Source organism: Argopecten irradians, chromosome 1 (genome assembly GCF_041381155.1).
Source record: "Argopecten irradians isolate NY chromosome 1, Ai_NY, whole genome shotgun sequence".
NCBI classification, from domain to species: domain Eukaryota; kingdom Metazoa; phylum Mollusca; class Bivalvia; order Pectinida; family Pectinidae; genus Argopecten; species Argopecten irradians.
Genome location: NC_091134.1, coordinates 37,634,392 through 37,651,122, shown reverse-complemented (window position 1 = coordinate 37,651,122; position 16,731 = coordinate 37,634,392). Strand labels below are relative to the sequence as shown.

General features: G+C 32.6%; 1 protein-coding gene across 1 annotated transcript in view; it reads right to left on the bottom strand.

Annotated features, from left to right (window-relative positions):
- Nucleotides 1-525: 525 nt before the first annotated feature.
- The window catches only part of LOC138326588 (protein dachsous-like), a 30,243-nt gene continuing 14,037 nt past the window's right edge, over nucleotides 526-16,731 (bottom strand). The window contains exons 7-26 of the mRNA XM_069272681.1: nucleotides 16,537-16,635; nucleotides 15,478-15,585; nucleotides 15,029-15,136; nucleotides 14,455-14,569; nucleotides 13,857-13,954; nucleotides 12,590-12,760; nucleotides 12,153-12,287; nucleotides 11,592-11,729; nucleotides 10,737-10,921; nucleotides 10,202-10,319; nucleotides 9,507-9,562; nucleotides 8,996-9,080; nucleotides 8,377-8,499; nucleotides 7,869-7,927; nucleotides 7,413-7,563; nucleotides 6,977-7,071; nucleotides 6,162-6,248; nucleotides 5,409-5,474; nucleotides 4,788-4,961; nucleotides 526-3,292 (exon numbers count right to left, since the gene is read on the bottom strand). Of these exons, the coding sequence (XP_069128782.1) occupies nucleotides 2,290-3,292; nucleotides 4,788-4,961; nucleotides 5,409-5,474; nucleotides 6,162-6,248; nucleotides 6,977-7,071; nucleotides 7,413-7,563; nucleotides 7,869-7,927; nucleotides 8,377-8,499; nucleotides 8,996-9,080; nucleotides 9,507-9,562; nucleotides 10,202-10,319; nucleotides 10,737-10,921; nucleotides 11,592-11,729; nucleotides 12,153-12,287; nucleotides 12,590-12,760; nucleotides 13,857-13,954; nucleotides 14,455-14,569; nucleotides 15,029-15,136; nucleotides 15,478-15,585; nucleotides 16,537-16,635 (3,174 nt within the window). The 3' untranslated portion in view covers nucleotides 526-2,289. The remainder of the gene's footprint in view (nucleotides 3,293-4,787; nucleotides 4,962-5,408; nucleotides 5,475-6,161; nucleotides 6,249-6,976; nucleotides 7,072-7,412; nucleotides 7,564-7,868; nucleotides 7,928-8,376; nucleotides 8,500-8,995; nucleotides 9,081-9,506; nucleotides 9,563-10,201; nucleotides 10,320-10,736; nucleotides 10,922-11,591; nucleotides 11,730-12,152; nucleotides 12,288-12,589; nucleotides 12,761-13,856; nucleotides 13,955-14,454; nucleotides 14,570-15,028; nucleotides 15,137-15,477; nucleotides 15,586-16,536; nucleotides 16,636-16,731) is intronic.

Here is a 16,731-nt window from a genome sequence, read left to right as displayed (position 1 = left end):
ATGTTTTCATCCAGACGGACGGTTGATTTATAACCGATGTTTATATCATAAGATATTGTGTTTAAGATTTATCTATTGGGGAGTTTTACGTTTAGACCAATATTTGTTTGTATACAAAATATGTAAAAATGACTTACTTGATTGTCAACAAAGGAAACTTTGACAGGAGATGCATAACACTATTGCGACTTGATAAAACAAATACAAAGAATATTGAACGAGAGGAAACTTTTGGGTATGTGAGACTGCCGCCTTAAACTGCCATTTAGTTTCAGCGAAAATAGATTGGGTTACACTACGGTATGTGAATGTGAAGAGAGAAAAAAACAATATCGGTTGGATAAATCAAGGAAATTTTAATTCGTAAATATTTATTTTGTTTGGCACATGTGCAATGCATTGATTAGTGTAAATATGTAATGCTTGGATTTCATGATTTTTAACCAACATCGTAAATATGTAAAAGTTAATTACACGTAACACTGTTAAAAAACTAGGAGTGATATTAGCGGCAAAAATAATAGAAGTAAGCGATATTCAGAATGGAGGTATCCTTTATAACCCTTAATGTAAATAAATGGAAAAATAAAACAGTGCTTATAATGAATGCAGAATATTGTTAAACAATGGTTAATGGTAATTATAGAACACACATATATAAAATAGAATAACTACAAACCAAGCAATCAATACGTACTGAGGCCAATCCGATTGTCGACTTGTGTATTATCGTAATAACTACAAAATGTAGTTTGAATACTATTCTACAGCCAACAAAACGACATATATATCTGGTCATAAACATAACTCCATTCCCAGTAAATCATGAATATTAATTTCATGAAAAAGCCAATCTTACAAATTAATGAAAAAAATTGACGTATCATATTTACTCCGTTTAAAAAGTTGTACGCATGACAGAAAAAATACGATTTTTATATGCATCTTATGACCGAACTTATTAAGGGGCGTTCAAATGAGATTTTTAATCTCATCAAATAGTAGATATACAAAAAAAAGTCGTATGCATAAAAAAAATCACTTTCAACGAGTGGGCAGCTGACTTAATGTTATAACCTCTATTTAAAGCTAAATATATCCACACGGCCAGATTCGATTAGGTACATATATAGCTTGAATATTTTTTCTTTGTATAATACAGATTTATCTCCCCTTTTCGAATTGGTATCAATTGTGTCATCGTTACTTTGTGAGCAAAAATGAAGTCGTTTGCTCTGAAAAATATGACGTTAGACCTAAAGGAACATGACGTAATAATCAATCAATATTTATCCGCAAGGACAGACAACTCGGTAATATGCAAATATTATAATTGCCGCGCGGGGACAAAATTGGAAAGATAAAATACGTTCAATACAATGAAAAGCATACTAACAAATTATCCAATCCCATCGTAAACGCATTTGCGAATTTCACCTCACGAAATGTGTCTCTCGTTAACTCTTTTAGTTACCTATTAAATCTATTTGGCCGAAAACAAATATGAACACTTGGAACAAATATAAGATAGGCAGCTGTGATCATTGATAAAATATATCAATACAAATATAACATTACTACATGATTTTACGAATCAATTAAGCAAGGTAGGAAAATAGTTGTGTTTTTAAGCATACCATTGATGATGAGATTCCGCCTTTTCTTTAAGGAATAAAGTATTAGAACAAAAACTAGCTAAATTAATTTTGCTATATAGTCTGGTAGCCAGATATGTAACCCCGGCCCCTCTGCCTCTACACACACATTTTGACTTTCGACTGGCTTTTTTTCTGAACCTATTTGACCCATAAATTCAGGAAACATTGGTTTGGGGTTTGTACGCACGTCCTACCTTGGAACACTTTGAAAAACACACCTTATCACTAAAATGGTCTGATAACATTTAGACAAATAAAGAGTATGTATTGTATATACAAATGAAATAAACACAGGTACACTGTTATTTGTTCCATTTCGTTTTTTGCATAGATAATGAACAGCAATCGTCGGAAATATGTACAGTGTACATGATTACCTTTACAGAACTACAATGCATAGACTCATATTTAAGCACACATATACGTTTGCTATTGATGTGCACATATCTCGATTATCATATTTGAAACATATATCAGACGTCAAGTTTCCACTTGCTCCGCATATTGCGAATATTTTACTTGTTTAAAAATTTGACTGAATGTCATCCACACTTTAATAACTCAAACTACTCAGTGGACATGAAAACTCTTCACCCATAGCAGTAGATTATTTTCATTTTAAGCGAGTGATTCACAGGGCTGTGGTTTCTTCCTCTCCAAACACAAATGTCCCACTGTCCTCTCCTGCATCTACAACATTATCGTCACTTTTGAGAAAATCTATTGGTGAATTGATCTCCTCATCCATTCGGATCGACGTGTCGGCTCTATCAACTCGAAAGTCAGTGTCGTTTTCGTATTCATCATTGTCGCCTGCTTTGATCAGAAACGCCTTGTCGTCGTCAGTATCATCATTGTCAAGATCACCATTCACTGGATGTTCCTTTTTATTTACGCCTTTCTCTATTTCAGATTGATCTGGTTTTAGTTCCTCTGCTATATTAGTGTCAGCATTTACAACCCTGTTGGCAAATCGTACCTGTTTCAAGTGGTAGTCAACATCCGGTTCATCTTCGGGAATGTCGTCAGCCCCCGAAAGAATGACGTCATCCACTGCGAAGTCAGTATCCTCTATGACGACATCCTCTTCATGTCCTTCACCTGAACTCTTTATCATTTTACCGTCAATCTTCAGCCCTGCGAAACCGCTTGTATTTGGAAATTCATCTTCAAATGCAATATTTTCATATGGATTGCTGTTTGTATGTTTCACCGGTTCCACGGTATCATATGTATTCAAATCATCTGTATGCCTTCCGGAATCATTACCTGTCCCATTTTGATCTAAATTCGATACGTTTTGTGATCCACTCACGTCATAGTCCTCTTTTGGTTCTTCTTCCTCAAGCCGATCTGACAAATCATTAAGACTCAAGAGAGCTTCATTAATTGCTTGCGCCTTTACTTTCGTCTCGTCGGTGTCGCCCCCCTTGTAAACGGGATTTTCAAAAGCATGTAAATCTCCCACAGGCCGCTGTCCATTGTCATAAGTCTCTAGGTCCTGTGTGTTTAACGAGTCGTTATAGTCTGAAGTCTCATCGTCCATCCTCACTTTGATTTCTTGCGATTCATACAAAGAGCTACGGCGGGTCAAACTTTCGTTCAGTCTAAGAAGCTTTTCTTGAGCCTTGTATCTGCAAACAGATGCCTTTCAGTGAGGTATGATATAGATAGTGATGCACATCGAAACAAGAAATTATTGTACTCTCTATGGTCGTTTAAAGTTTTATTATCCCATCAAAGTAATTGTCACATAGAGTATTAAATAAAACATCATGATATATTTGACTGTTACTTTCTATGATGATACATATAAATGAAAGCTATAAGACATCTACTTGTAAAAGCAACACTTTGATAATATAAACATATAAAAGTAGCAATTATATAAAACGTCTTTCTGTTCAAGGTGTAATGAAATGTCAGGTTAATGGAACCTAGTGTAATTGGTGTCGTATAAACATCGAGGTGTCGGCGAAAATGTCTAAACAAAATCATTGCATGATGTGTGATGTGATGGACGTAAAAAGACGCTCTGTCTCTATTTGATTATGGTATTTGCTGTGTTGTTGTTTGTGTGTTCATGAGATGTTATGAGAAGAAAAATAGACATACTGTCGCCATTGATGTTGATATTTACAGTCCGGGTTTGTTTTCTGATATGTCACATACTGATGTACTGTAAGAAAGAATCACACGTACTACTATCTTCTCCGGTTAATCTTAATAACAGCATTGTGGTTGGGTGCGTGGTTAAAGTTATATGTGCCGTAACTGGGCGATAATTTTGACATGCTATTTTTTCATCATTAATTTATTAAAAACCATAAGGTTTGATGAATAAAGCTGTAAAAACCATTCAAATGGCTTCAGATGACTTATAAACGTTAGTTATAACACAGAAATTTTGTACTGAAAAATTGTTATTTTTATGCCTTAAATCTGTTTAAATAAAAACATACCAGCAGAAGTCACTTTATAATTACTAAAAACATTGTAAAAATGTGTAATGAAATTGTAGACCTTAATTTGGCTTCATGGTTTCATCGTATGTACTCATTTCACTTCACTATTGATGTAAATAAATTATTTTTGGCAGCACTGCCAAAAATCATTTTCAGCTCGTATTTGTACATGTAAAATTAAAACCTATGCATTGAAAGCACTGTAATTTTCTAAAATTTGGTAATTTTTGGTGATGAATAACATATCAAAAGCTCATCTTGATTCGTGAGTATGAAAAATACGGCACATATAACTTTAATTATGAGATTCAATGCATATGGTATATCCGTTGGATGTTGAAAATGACAGTGTGGATGGAGATTGTAAACGTGGTTATGGGATTCAATGGGAATACTGTAGATATTCACAGTGTGGTTGAATGCTTGATTATAGAATTCGATGAATATACTATATCCATTGGGTGTTGAAAATGAGAGTGTTGATTGAATGCTTGATTATAGAATTCGATAAATATACTATATCCGTTGGATGTTGAAAATGAGTGTTGATGGAGACTGTATGCTTGGTTATGGTATTCAATGGGAATACTGTAGACATTCACATTGTGGTTGGATGCGTGATTATGAGATGGCTGTAATGCGATGTGAGAAAGAATGGACGTACTGTCTCCATTTGACGAAAAGCACAATGACGGCTATAAGAGCACCAAGCAGCATCACTCCCGCCACGACGATTAGGGCTATCTCGCTCACGTTGGTGTTATCAGAACTGGTTGGTATCGGGTCATTGTTCTTTGCCCAAAGTGCTTCTATCTCGGACAAATGAATCAGCACAACTCTGTCCAAAAAAATCAGAAATAGGAATATTCATTTCATTTCAGAATATTTTATGCAATATGTTAATACAAAGGTTAATTGTGCAATAGACAATTATATGTTAATCCTGATACATTATCTACACGAAAAACAATAGAATACATGGAATCCGCAACTAGAAAATATATGTAGTAAAGCAGTGATGGTAATGATAAAACAATAATAGTTAAGTCTCGCAAGATAAATATAAATAATAAAAGTAGTGCCAGAAAAGTAAAGAATAAATCTAAAACACACTCAATTTCAGGTGTCTCTAATGTATTACTGTACAATTTTCAATTGCAATGAGAAGAGCAAAAACGAAAAGTAAAAAACAAATCAACCAGAAAAGTTAAAATAAAGCTACCTCTATTGTAACGATTGCCTTTCATTATTATAAAACACAATTAAAATTGATTGAACCGCTTACCTCTGAAGTTCTTTGCCTGGCACCCTTGTTCCATTCTTATACGTAGCTGATATTTCTAACACAGCTCTATACGAATAGAGAGAAAAACGAGATCAATACTTGTATACATAATATCAAGATTAACGAAAAAATATTACAAGTCTAAAGTTATTCATATCATACAAACATGTCATTTACGATAGCACGGTAATCTGAACGTGTCACGTAGCTTTCCCCGTAAACCGTAGCAATAAATCGAGATGAGGGGCCAATACTCGTGTTTAATATACCGATATGTTTATACTTTGATCAATCACAATTTTATAGATCAATCAAAATCACCACCATTGATCTTTTAGTTTTGAACATAAACATATTTAACACCACTCTTTACAGATGCTGCTTAGTCAAGTTCTTCAATGAATGTGAAATAATGTATACAGTATAATTTCTCAAAGTATTTGTGCGTTGTGTAACAAGATTCTTTGCATTAATCTCACTTTTCAGGATCTTAAAACACAAGGACATTATATGCGTGTATATTTATACATGTAATAGGCCTCCGACATTAAAGACCATCTACACCATTCCTACTTAGGAAGTGAGTAAATGAAACACTATACAAGAGCTGAAAAAAATGAAAATCGCCCGTTTCTAGTAGGAGTTTCTATTGAGTTACGTTTCATTGCATAAAGATGTCAACATCAAAGTTATACATTTCTTCTTATACTTAAAACAACAACAAAATCCTTGAAGTTTATATATAAAACCTACCTTGGTTCTAATGTAACTGCGGTTCTTTGACTGACTGATGTCGGCACATTTGCTTTTATTGTTAGATTAAGAATGTTACCAATGTCTCTGGAGGATAAAAGGATAAAAATCAAGGCTATTATGAGTTCTGTAATTCAAGCGATAAAATAATACATGGCTTATGCTTATCATTACAATCATTAAAATAATTATAATTAGAGACAAAGTACTGCACAAAGAACTATGATAATTATAAGGATGCTATAGTAGGTGCGAAATAATTCAACAGCCTTAGTTAGTAGTTTCATTGCATTGTTTCGCTATTTCGTTTTCATTTTTTTTTTGTAACAGTTTTTCTTTCTTTTGTATTCTTATTTTAATAGCATCCTTCTGATTATGTTAAGGAATTAATAAAATTCAAATGTTACGTTTGTATTTTGAATAAAATACCTCTCTATAAAGTCAAATACGGCAATAAAATGGTGGCACCACAAGCCAAAGAGATAAGATATTATAAAGCTATTTGATACAAACATGCCATCAACATCAGCTGTGAATTGTTTTATTAAACGTTCTTTTTTTTCGCATAATTTCCAAAACATGCTCGTAACGTAACAAATTATTCGTCATCCGCAAAAACTACAGGTTTTTTTCGTAGTTCAATTTAAATCAAAGTCTTAAGAAACATAACATATACACAATACCTATTGTTAGTCGTGACAGTTCTAATAATTGATAAAAGCTATTCTTCATTAACCTTCGGCATCATGTTTATCAAAATATAGGCTTGCACATATGCTTTCTTATTTAAGACTTAATTAACCGTGTCAATTTACCTTTCCAAATCTTTTACCCTGCTCTTTAATTCATTTTCCGACAATGTTGTACCGATAGAAACAGTGTAGTTTCCGGTCGTGGTAATCCGTGAAATCTGTCAAATAAGAACAGTCAATACTGTATAACGATATTGATGTTTGTAGTATATAATTAGTATTGTCATAGGGCCAATAATCCAGTGACATTTCCATGCAGTATTTTCGTATGTGCCTGTACTAAAAATTTACCTGGAGCGATTTTCATTGACTACGGATAGCAAGAAATACATTATGATATCATGATAATATGCAATAAAGTGATGTAAGGAGTTAATAGGATAACGAAACGGCTTTCTTTCTTTTTCATTTTTAGGGTTATTTAATTGGCCTATTATCCGAATTTTCAAGCTATTTCAGTAAACCTAAGTTGACCATTTTTAAAAAGTAAATCTCTTACGTAAACAGAACAGAGCGACTGCATCTGAGGGAATCCGTTGTCGAAAGCCAACACTGCAAGCTGGAACGATGCCTGGTATGCCGGTATCGTGGTGCCAGAAAGAGTTATTTCCCCTGATCTAGAGTCTATGGTGAAGTATTTATTGGCGACACTGTAATATAAATAATGCTAATGTCATTGATATACAATATAGACATTGATAATAACTTTGATATTGATATTTTTGTCGACATTGATATTATTTTGATATTGAATACACATTGACATCTTACCAACATTCTCTTTATCTAGCAAAAGTCTTATACATGACGTGAGCCAAGCTATTCTGTATATATGAATATAGAAGATAAAGGCGCTATACGATTAAATAATGCGTTTACTTAATTAAAACGACTTTGTAAATAATACGCCAATTGTTTAATGTTGATTTTTTTGTATATATGAAAGTTTTCTTACAATAACGGTTGGAAGCTGTAGGAAATATTGGAATTTTCACCCAAGTCCGCATCTGTTGCCTATAAAATAAAAAAAATGTTCCTTTAATTTATTAGAAGCAATTGATATACAATTATGGACTTTTGTGCTGGTGGATATCATTTGATACAAACTGGAAAAAGAGATCTTGACCGAGGCGGAACTGGTCACGTGTATCGGATCATATCAATTGGGAATGATGGAAATCTTAACATGTAATAATGGATACTGAAGGGAAGATTTACAAGGAAAATTATTTATTCTTACTCTATAAGTATTTCATATTACATTCTAACTGATATATATCCATAACATTGTAATTACATGATATATTATATACAGTGGTTATTACATAAATTTTGATAATAATTCCATTAATTGCAATATTTTTAAAAAATCTTGACATTTTTCTTTTCATTCTGAAAATTGAAAATGTCGAAAACTTCTTTGTGTAATCCAATATCGACAAAATAAAATGAAGAAACCTTACGTGTACAATTCCTAGTGGAGAGTTGTCCGAAGGGATGCCAAACTTGTACTCTGGATCATCAAATAATGGCGGATTGTCGTTTACGTCCAGTACTTCTACATTCACGGTGATATTAATTAGAACCTGCAGACAAAACCGTGGATCATTAGTGTTATGTAAATGATGCTCGGAGACAGAATAATAACGCAAGTTTTACTTTCTATTTTCACTGAAACATCTAAACGTTAAATATATATATATATGTGAAATGCCAAACTTTATATCTAATCGACTTTTTTTAAACAAATGGGCTTGAATGTTTGCATATATTTGGAAACCAGAAACATTGGCATAATGTTAAAAACAGAAACAAAAAACTAGGAGGTCATTTCTTGGGATGGTAACCTGGTTTAGGATAGACAAACTTTTTGTAACAATAATATGGTACTAATCCATGTACCATGTGATACCCAATAACGTTTGTGCGATACTGTTATCTCCATTGGTGATGGAACGTTACGTTTTGCAATCTTCCCGCTGGAATAACTAATGAAATAATCCCGCACAAACCTTAAATGGTATCATGTGGTAGGTGAATGACACCCTGACGTCATCCTTATAAACTCAGTGTAATATTTACCTTCCCTGTGACGGTGACTGTAAATGTGTAGTGGGATGTCTTCTCCCTATCTAACGTGCTGGTAGTCGTTCTAACGAACTTGTCTCTGAAATTAATACCACTAGAATATAACATCTTTTATATGTGAATGCAAAAATGACATTTGAAAATTCTGTAAAACTCGACCCAGATGGTTGAACATGATGAAATATTACCATCTTAATTTCACTCTGAAAACATTTTTCTTCCTTGACCGCATGCCTCCGACTGCATATATTTGCATATATTTATTAATTTAGTATCAATTTGCCTTGAGTAAATGATGCTTACTCTTTTAAAGCGCCCAAATATTTTATACCAGGTTCGGAGATTTTGTTTTTACATTTTACTTGTTTAAAAGGATTGATTCACAACCTTTCCGTCTCTAAGTAAATTTAACTCACCTTCAATCATTCCATTTGTTACAATTAAACATTTTTTATAATATATTCCTCACAGATTTGTAGAAAACCTTGACCACTGTCTAACTTACTTTCCTATTCCGAATGGCACGTCTTGTTCTAAAATGCTGAACGTAGCACCATTGATCTGGAATTTAAACGAGGAAGTCTATGTTTTATAGGAACACAGTCTTTTAACATATAGAAAGGTCTTCTGTTGTGTACAGACGATTGACTGTTAAATCTCATTAGTTAAAGGGTTATTATTCTCTAACAATTTTTTAACATTTTTGAAAAAGAAGTTTGTCCATGAAAGTATTCGGATAAAGGGGAATTATCAGAATGGAATGTGGAAGATATACCGGATATGTATACCACGTATACGATTAAACCTGTCTATAAAGACAACTCAAAGGACAATAGAAAATTATTGTATAGCTAATTGGCCTTTATACACAGGTTGCATTGCGTTAAACTTGGTCATTTGGGGCCCCAGAAAAGTGGTCGTATCAGGCAAGTGGTCGTTATACAGATGTAGTTGTTAAGACAGGCTTTACTGTATTATAATTTACTTCAGAAATAAAGCCGGAGACTTTGACATAAAATACAGCTGTTGCGTCCGTCCCTTCAAGGCTCTACACAAATACTTATGACCAAAGACATTGATATATAGCAATGAAAAGCTAAAATGACTTACTATAATGTTTCAAGATGAATAACAATGATGAAACGATTCATTTTCCAAACACTACGGAAATTCCCGATATTATATTTGAGATATACTTACATCAATACTACCGACTACCGTATCTGGGGGGGAGTTCTCTGCCACCGACATATTCTTAACCATTGACCCTGCGATAGTTCCATTGAGAAAAGCTTGGACACGAGTGAAAGAACATCGCCTATGGATGGACGAAAAACAGAATAACAAATAAACAGTATGCTTAGCAGAGACAGTGAATATTCGATAGTTTTAGATACGATAGTTTTAGATGTATTGTTCTCTCTTAAACATACTTCTGATCCGTTTCTTTTATACTTTATATTGTTTTCCTTGTTTTGTTCATAAAAATAAATAAATTTTTTATTGTCGGATCAAATATTAAACACAGCTTTCACGCCAAAATCTGCTTTTGTCATTGCTTTTCTGAATATCCATGTGATTGAAACAGTGTTTAAAACTCCGTATCCAATACCTTCGGGAATATAATATACCTCATCTTACAGCACGATGTCGTCAAGCAAAGCATACGACACTTACTGGCTATTCCCCGTATCAAGTTTAGCAAGAGGTAACGTAGAACGTATTCTATACTTACCGACTATTTAAGATTTCGGGGTTATCACAAGCGGTAACAAAAAAAGTCAATTCGTCAATGTGAATGTCAGTGAAATAAATGGTCCCATTGTTGTGGTTGATCTTAACATCACTAGATGGTGGCACCAGTGATAATTCATATGAAACGCGACCATTTCCACCAATATCCTCGTCTTCCGCACTTACCTATGTAAAGGATAAACAATACCCGTGTAATAAGCATTGTATTATTTTCAAGAATTAAAACCAGAGTAATATTAATTGTATTGCATGTCGACCACATGAGATAACGATTAATAAAGAACGCTAAATGCGATGAAACCCGGATTATCTTCAATCAGTCACAAGCGATTGTTGACAAGTTCAATCGTTGATAATATCTCTTGAAAATAAAAAATGTAAAAATATAGATAAATAGATTTATCCCTAATAGATGTACATGTATTTATGTCAGCATAAAATTATTAAATTAATTTAAAGCACACACAATGCCAATGTATAGGTCATGCTGTGGTTGTCACGAAACAATGAAAAGCGTAATATGTTTTATGGAAATAACAGATTTCCGGTTGAATATTATATATTATTCAATCTTGGACTCTTTTGTAATTTAAGATGACAAAAAAGGATGAAAAAATAATGGTTCAGATATATGATTTATAAAATGTACGATTGATACAAATCCAATCCCTTGTGTGGGGGCAGTTGTTCATATTCTAAAAGACTCACCCCAAGGTCCCAATCTTATCAGACTTCAATGTAAAAATGTCCCAGTGACATTTTTAAAATATTTTCTGGATTTAAAAAAAATACGTAAAAGCTATGAATGTAGTTCCAGATTTAAGCCACCACCTACCTGTGCAGTATCCGTACTACTGATGTGGAAGGTATAATTTTTCATAAACATAGGCGTGTGATCATTCACGTCATTCAGGTCAATTACAACAGTAGTGGTGTCACCGACCTCATTGGCTTCAACGTCTATGGCTTGTACCTACGACAAAAAATCAGAGACAAGGCTCGGAATTTTAATGAACTAATACATGCATTGGGACAAATAAACCCAATAAAAAATTAAAATGAATAAAAATTGTCTAGTATCTACAAATATATGGACAAAAGTGCAATAAGAGCATCAGGGATATAACTTATTATCGACATATCTAATTCAATCTGAGTTGTCTGATGGGTAAAAGTGATTAGAAAAAAACAATCTCTGGAGCAAATTTCCATACAAAATTGTAATATATTTCTGTAATATATGACCTATAAAATCTTATTCTAAGTCAAATTCCGATAAAAGAAATCCTTTTTTTTTTCTTTTTTTTTTTGTTGTTGTTGTTTGAATTTTCACATTACATTGAGTTTTACCTCGTATTCCTTTTGAGGACGTTCTCTTTATATCGTAAATACTTACCTCTAAAGTAATATTAGGGAATGTCTCCCTGTCTAATCCTGTAGAGTTCTCTACCGTGATAACCCCAGTTTTATTGTCAATCGTAAAAAGTCCATCAGAGTTGGTTACCGCATAACTTATTTCACCAAATACACCCTGTAAAACAAATAGCATATATAAAAATACAAATCAATTGAGGTTTTTTGCTTTATCACTGTTATCATTACACATACATTTAGCTTGTTTATGCTAAAAGAGGAGTATGATGTACTTGGGAACCAAAAAGGCTAACATTTCTGTTTTTTTAACAATACTCCCCCAAAGACTAAACCTAACAACACCAAGCAGAATATTGATAGTATAATATTTTTAAAAAAAATGAAAATATTTGTTTCACTAGTTGTGTAAACTGTTTCACTATGTCATTTGAAATGAAACATCATTATTTTACAACAAACCTCGTCACCATCCTGAGCCTGAACCTGGATGACGTATGACCCAGCACGTGCGTGTTCATCAATGACGGCCTGATATGATTGGCTGAATTTTGGTCTGTGGTTGTTGGTATCAATGACATATACATTAACGCTTGAGGTCGCGTACCTGTCTATGTCGTTGTCTTGTGTTGCCTGAACATTTTAAGTAACATAAAAATGGAGTAAATATAGGATGAAGATAAGATTTTTTTCAGATACCTTAAAAATCTAACAGAAAACACTATTCAGTACAATACGTTTATAACGAACACGTTTAAAAATAATTTATGATTACAACGTAGTCATTTTCATTCACCATCAAGATAATATGTGTATTACAAACTACATATACAATGTATGCTTATTTAAGCATTGATGTCACTATTTTTTAACTTCATCGAGGTATGAAAGAAATTTGGTTTAAGTTTGCAAACAAAATGTACTTCATAGATTTGTTGTCTTGTACTTAATCATAGTAGATATAAGACAATTTAGGATTTTATCTTAGTAAATACCATCAAACCTTGCCTTTTAGTTCCAGAAACAACCATTTGTTGCCATCATTTTCGCCATGTCAAACATTTTATTTCATGACGTAACAACGTAAATTTTCAATGGCTACAAGTACAGCCAAACCGGTTTATAAAGCTTGATAGCTTAGTGGATTTTATACACAAGACATATTATGTTAAAAGTGACTTTAGGTAGCATGAGTAAATGGTCTTATTAAGATTATGGTCTTTATACAGAGGTGGTCGCTATGGAAGGTTTGACTGTTAATCATATCATAAATAAAAGTATAGCTTATGATAAATTTTGATCATTACATATATTGCTTTCATGGATTCCACTAAACTTTCCGAAATGGCTTTTGATATTTTTTTAGAACAGGTTGGTAAAAGGAGATTGATTGTGTTGAAACGTTAAAAGTTATTAGATTACTATGAATACAGCGCTTATCATCACCTTCTGAACAATTTTATTTTAAATAGATTAAATGTGTAAATTTTCCTAACGCGTTTCATGTTAAGTTTCCCGCCTTCATCCTAATTACCGCAACGGTAAACAGCCAACTGTTAACATAGATTAGGTAAGGAAACTTGCATATATTTGGTGGTGTAACCTTATCCTAGACCATCAATATAAAACTCACATATGTTATGATTGTTTTAAGAAATGTTGATTTTTTTTTTATTTCGGAATGGCAGTGAGCCTTTAATTAAAGTAAGATAATTTACTATTTTGATACCTTGATAGTGAGATGATACATATTGGGATGCGATTTCTTCCACATCAACACACTCTTGAGCAGAATACATCCAGTTTTGTTGTCGATGTCAAATATATCTGTATGGGAAAAAATGTTTCTTTAGCTATGGAATATCACAAAAGTCTTATTTTTGAAGTAAAATGTGCTGATATAAAATAAGTAATACGAACTAGATACAGAAACAATTCTTTAAAATATCTTCTTTTTGTGTTTGAACACATTTATTTTAATAAATAATAAAAAAATTTTTTTCGACAGGATTTCATCAGTTTATCTTCCATTGTAGGATTTTTTTACCATCAGATAGTTTTATTTTTCAACATTATGTTGTTTTACACATTGTAAATCACGTCATCAAAATGCGTACTCATATTATGACGTAATAGACAATATTTATTTACGTCATAGTCTCAAAATCGATATGTTTATCTAAAAATTATTTCCGCTTTGACAATACACATTTAATATTAAATGATAAAATTATGTATAAAACTCTTATCTTTGGAATGGATAAAATAGACACGTTATTTAATTAATTAAAAAAATGACATGTATTTCGCTGAGATAAACAAATTACCTGTCGATCCTGATGCTATAGAGTAGGTTAGATTCTGTTGTCCTTGACCTTTGTCTCTATCTTCTGCTAAGACAGGTGGGGTAGTCTGATGGCATTTACTCACACTACTTGTGTCCTGGAAGTAAATTGAAGTCAAGATTATACTTATTCATATATGTATAGAGTTATCTCCCTTGATACTAGTGCTATCTTCCCCTCAATCGATACGTTCAAAAACTAGATTGTCTAATTTTTATTCAGGAAAAATAAATATAATTATCAATATATTTCTAACCATTTTGTTTGAAGGCAATATCTGAAGATTGCTTAAACAAATATTGGAAATTAATGTTAATCTTTAAATATGTATAGTTTTATATTGATAAACCTCTTGTCCGGAGACCACAAAGCAATCTTAAGTCGAAAAGACAATCAATGACTGATTGCGATTGGCTAAGCAAAAGGTTAAATCTTAGATTTTTTATACGATCAGTGCTAAATAGATCAAATATAATCCGTGAATGGATGAAAAATGAACAAAATAATGCAAATATACTGATATACATGATAAATCAAGGATCTAATAAATAATTACGTTTTCGGTGACGTTCAAGCTATAAGGTGCATTGATGAATTCCGGATCCATGTCATCGACGTCTTCAACATTTATGATAAACTCCGTGGTGGCATTTTGATCATACAACTGGAATAATAATTGAGTCAAAATAAAAATAGATGGATTCAGTCTTTTGGTGTTTAAACAAATTTATTTCCCCTAACCAACATATATGATGAGACTTAGATCACGTCATGATAATTATCACATTGTAAAATACTATTGAAATAGAAGAATTGCAAAATAGGCGTATTTTTATGAGAAAGTGAAAGCAGCATAAACGTGTATACGTATGTGTGTGTAATATTTTAAATTAATATAATGAAGCTTTTAAATGAGCATATTATCTGAAATACATTTTTACCAAAAATTAATGTTTGTAATATTACATTGCTTCTTTATTTACTCGTTGCATTGTTCATACATACTATCGCCATTACAGTGATGTTATATTCTTGGGATTTCTCGTAGTCGAGCCTCGATTTCAGATATAATAATGGTGGTGTGCCTCTAATCTCAAACACGTCTTTATATGTCTGGAATGTGATTTAAATGTTGAGCGTTGAGTAACATTAACATGAAATAGCAGTGTGTTTATTTGATGCTATTCAATGTTTATCCCATAACTATCCATTTTTCACAATGGAAAAAATGTAAACACCTTCGGCGCCTCTGATTTGTCAACTCAAATATCTCTTGATTCCAATTTTCTTTTAACTTCTGACTACTTTTCATAGCGTATTTTCTTTTAAATAGCATTGTATTTACTGTATAAGAGGTAGTTGCTAATTCAAACAAAACATTTTACTCTCTAGTTAGACACTATATTTCAAGGCGGAAAGAAATTATGGCGCATTGTAAGGAGATAAGTTTCATTGAATGTAAACGAGCAATAAAATTTAAATGATCACCACGGTATAAATGTATAGTTAAAGTTATAGGATAAACAAGTTCCCTAACGAGAGATTATTACTTATCATGTTTATCTTAACTCTCGTTAGTTAATTTTCAAATTTAAAAAGACACTCGGTAAAGCTCGTGTCTATTCAAAATTTAAAAATTCGAGTTTGGTAAACATGATAAGCAACAGTTACTCGTTGGGAAACTTCCATATAACATATCATAAACAATGCAACACCACAGTGTAACTCTGAAATCAGAAACATATCATTAACGATGTAACCTATGGAATTCTGAAAGCATTATGAAAAGTGTTACACCCAGAATCCAGAGTATATAGAATACGATGTAAATCTGGAATGACGAACATATGTTTAACCTAAACATTTCGAACATATCGCAAATAACGTAACCCCGCAATCTCGAATATATCTTAAACCTTGTAAACCCGTTATCTCGAATAAACAGAGTAACCCCGGAATCTCGAACATATCATAAACAGTGTAAATCCCGCAATCTCGCGTAGGCTATATCATAAACAGAGTAACCCTTAGGTTATCTCGAATTACTGATATGAAAAATATTACCTGAAGCAGAAAAAATACAAGAAAGTCACTGGAATAGCAGTCACTCCTCTGGATCATGTCCTGACTGAATTCGAACAAGACGACATCAGTTCCTGTTGACTATTGTAGAAATATGAATATCGATAATTTATTGATTTTGGTAATATAGATCTAATACTTCCAATGAAAGTAATAACACACAGTAGTCTTATTTCA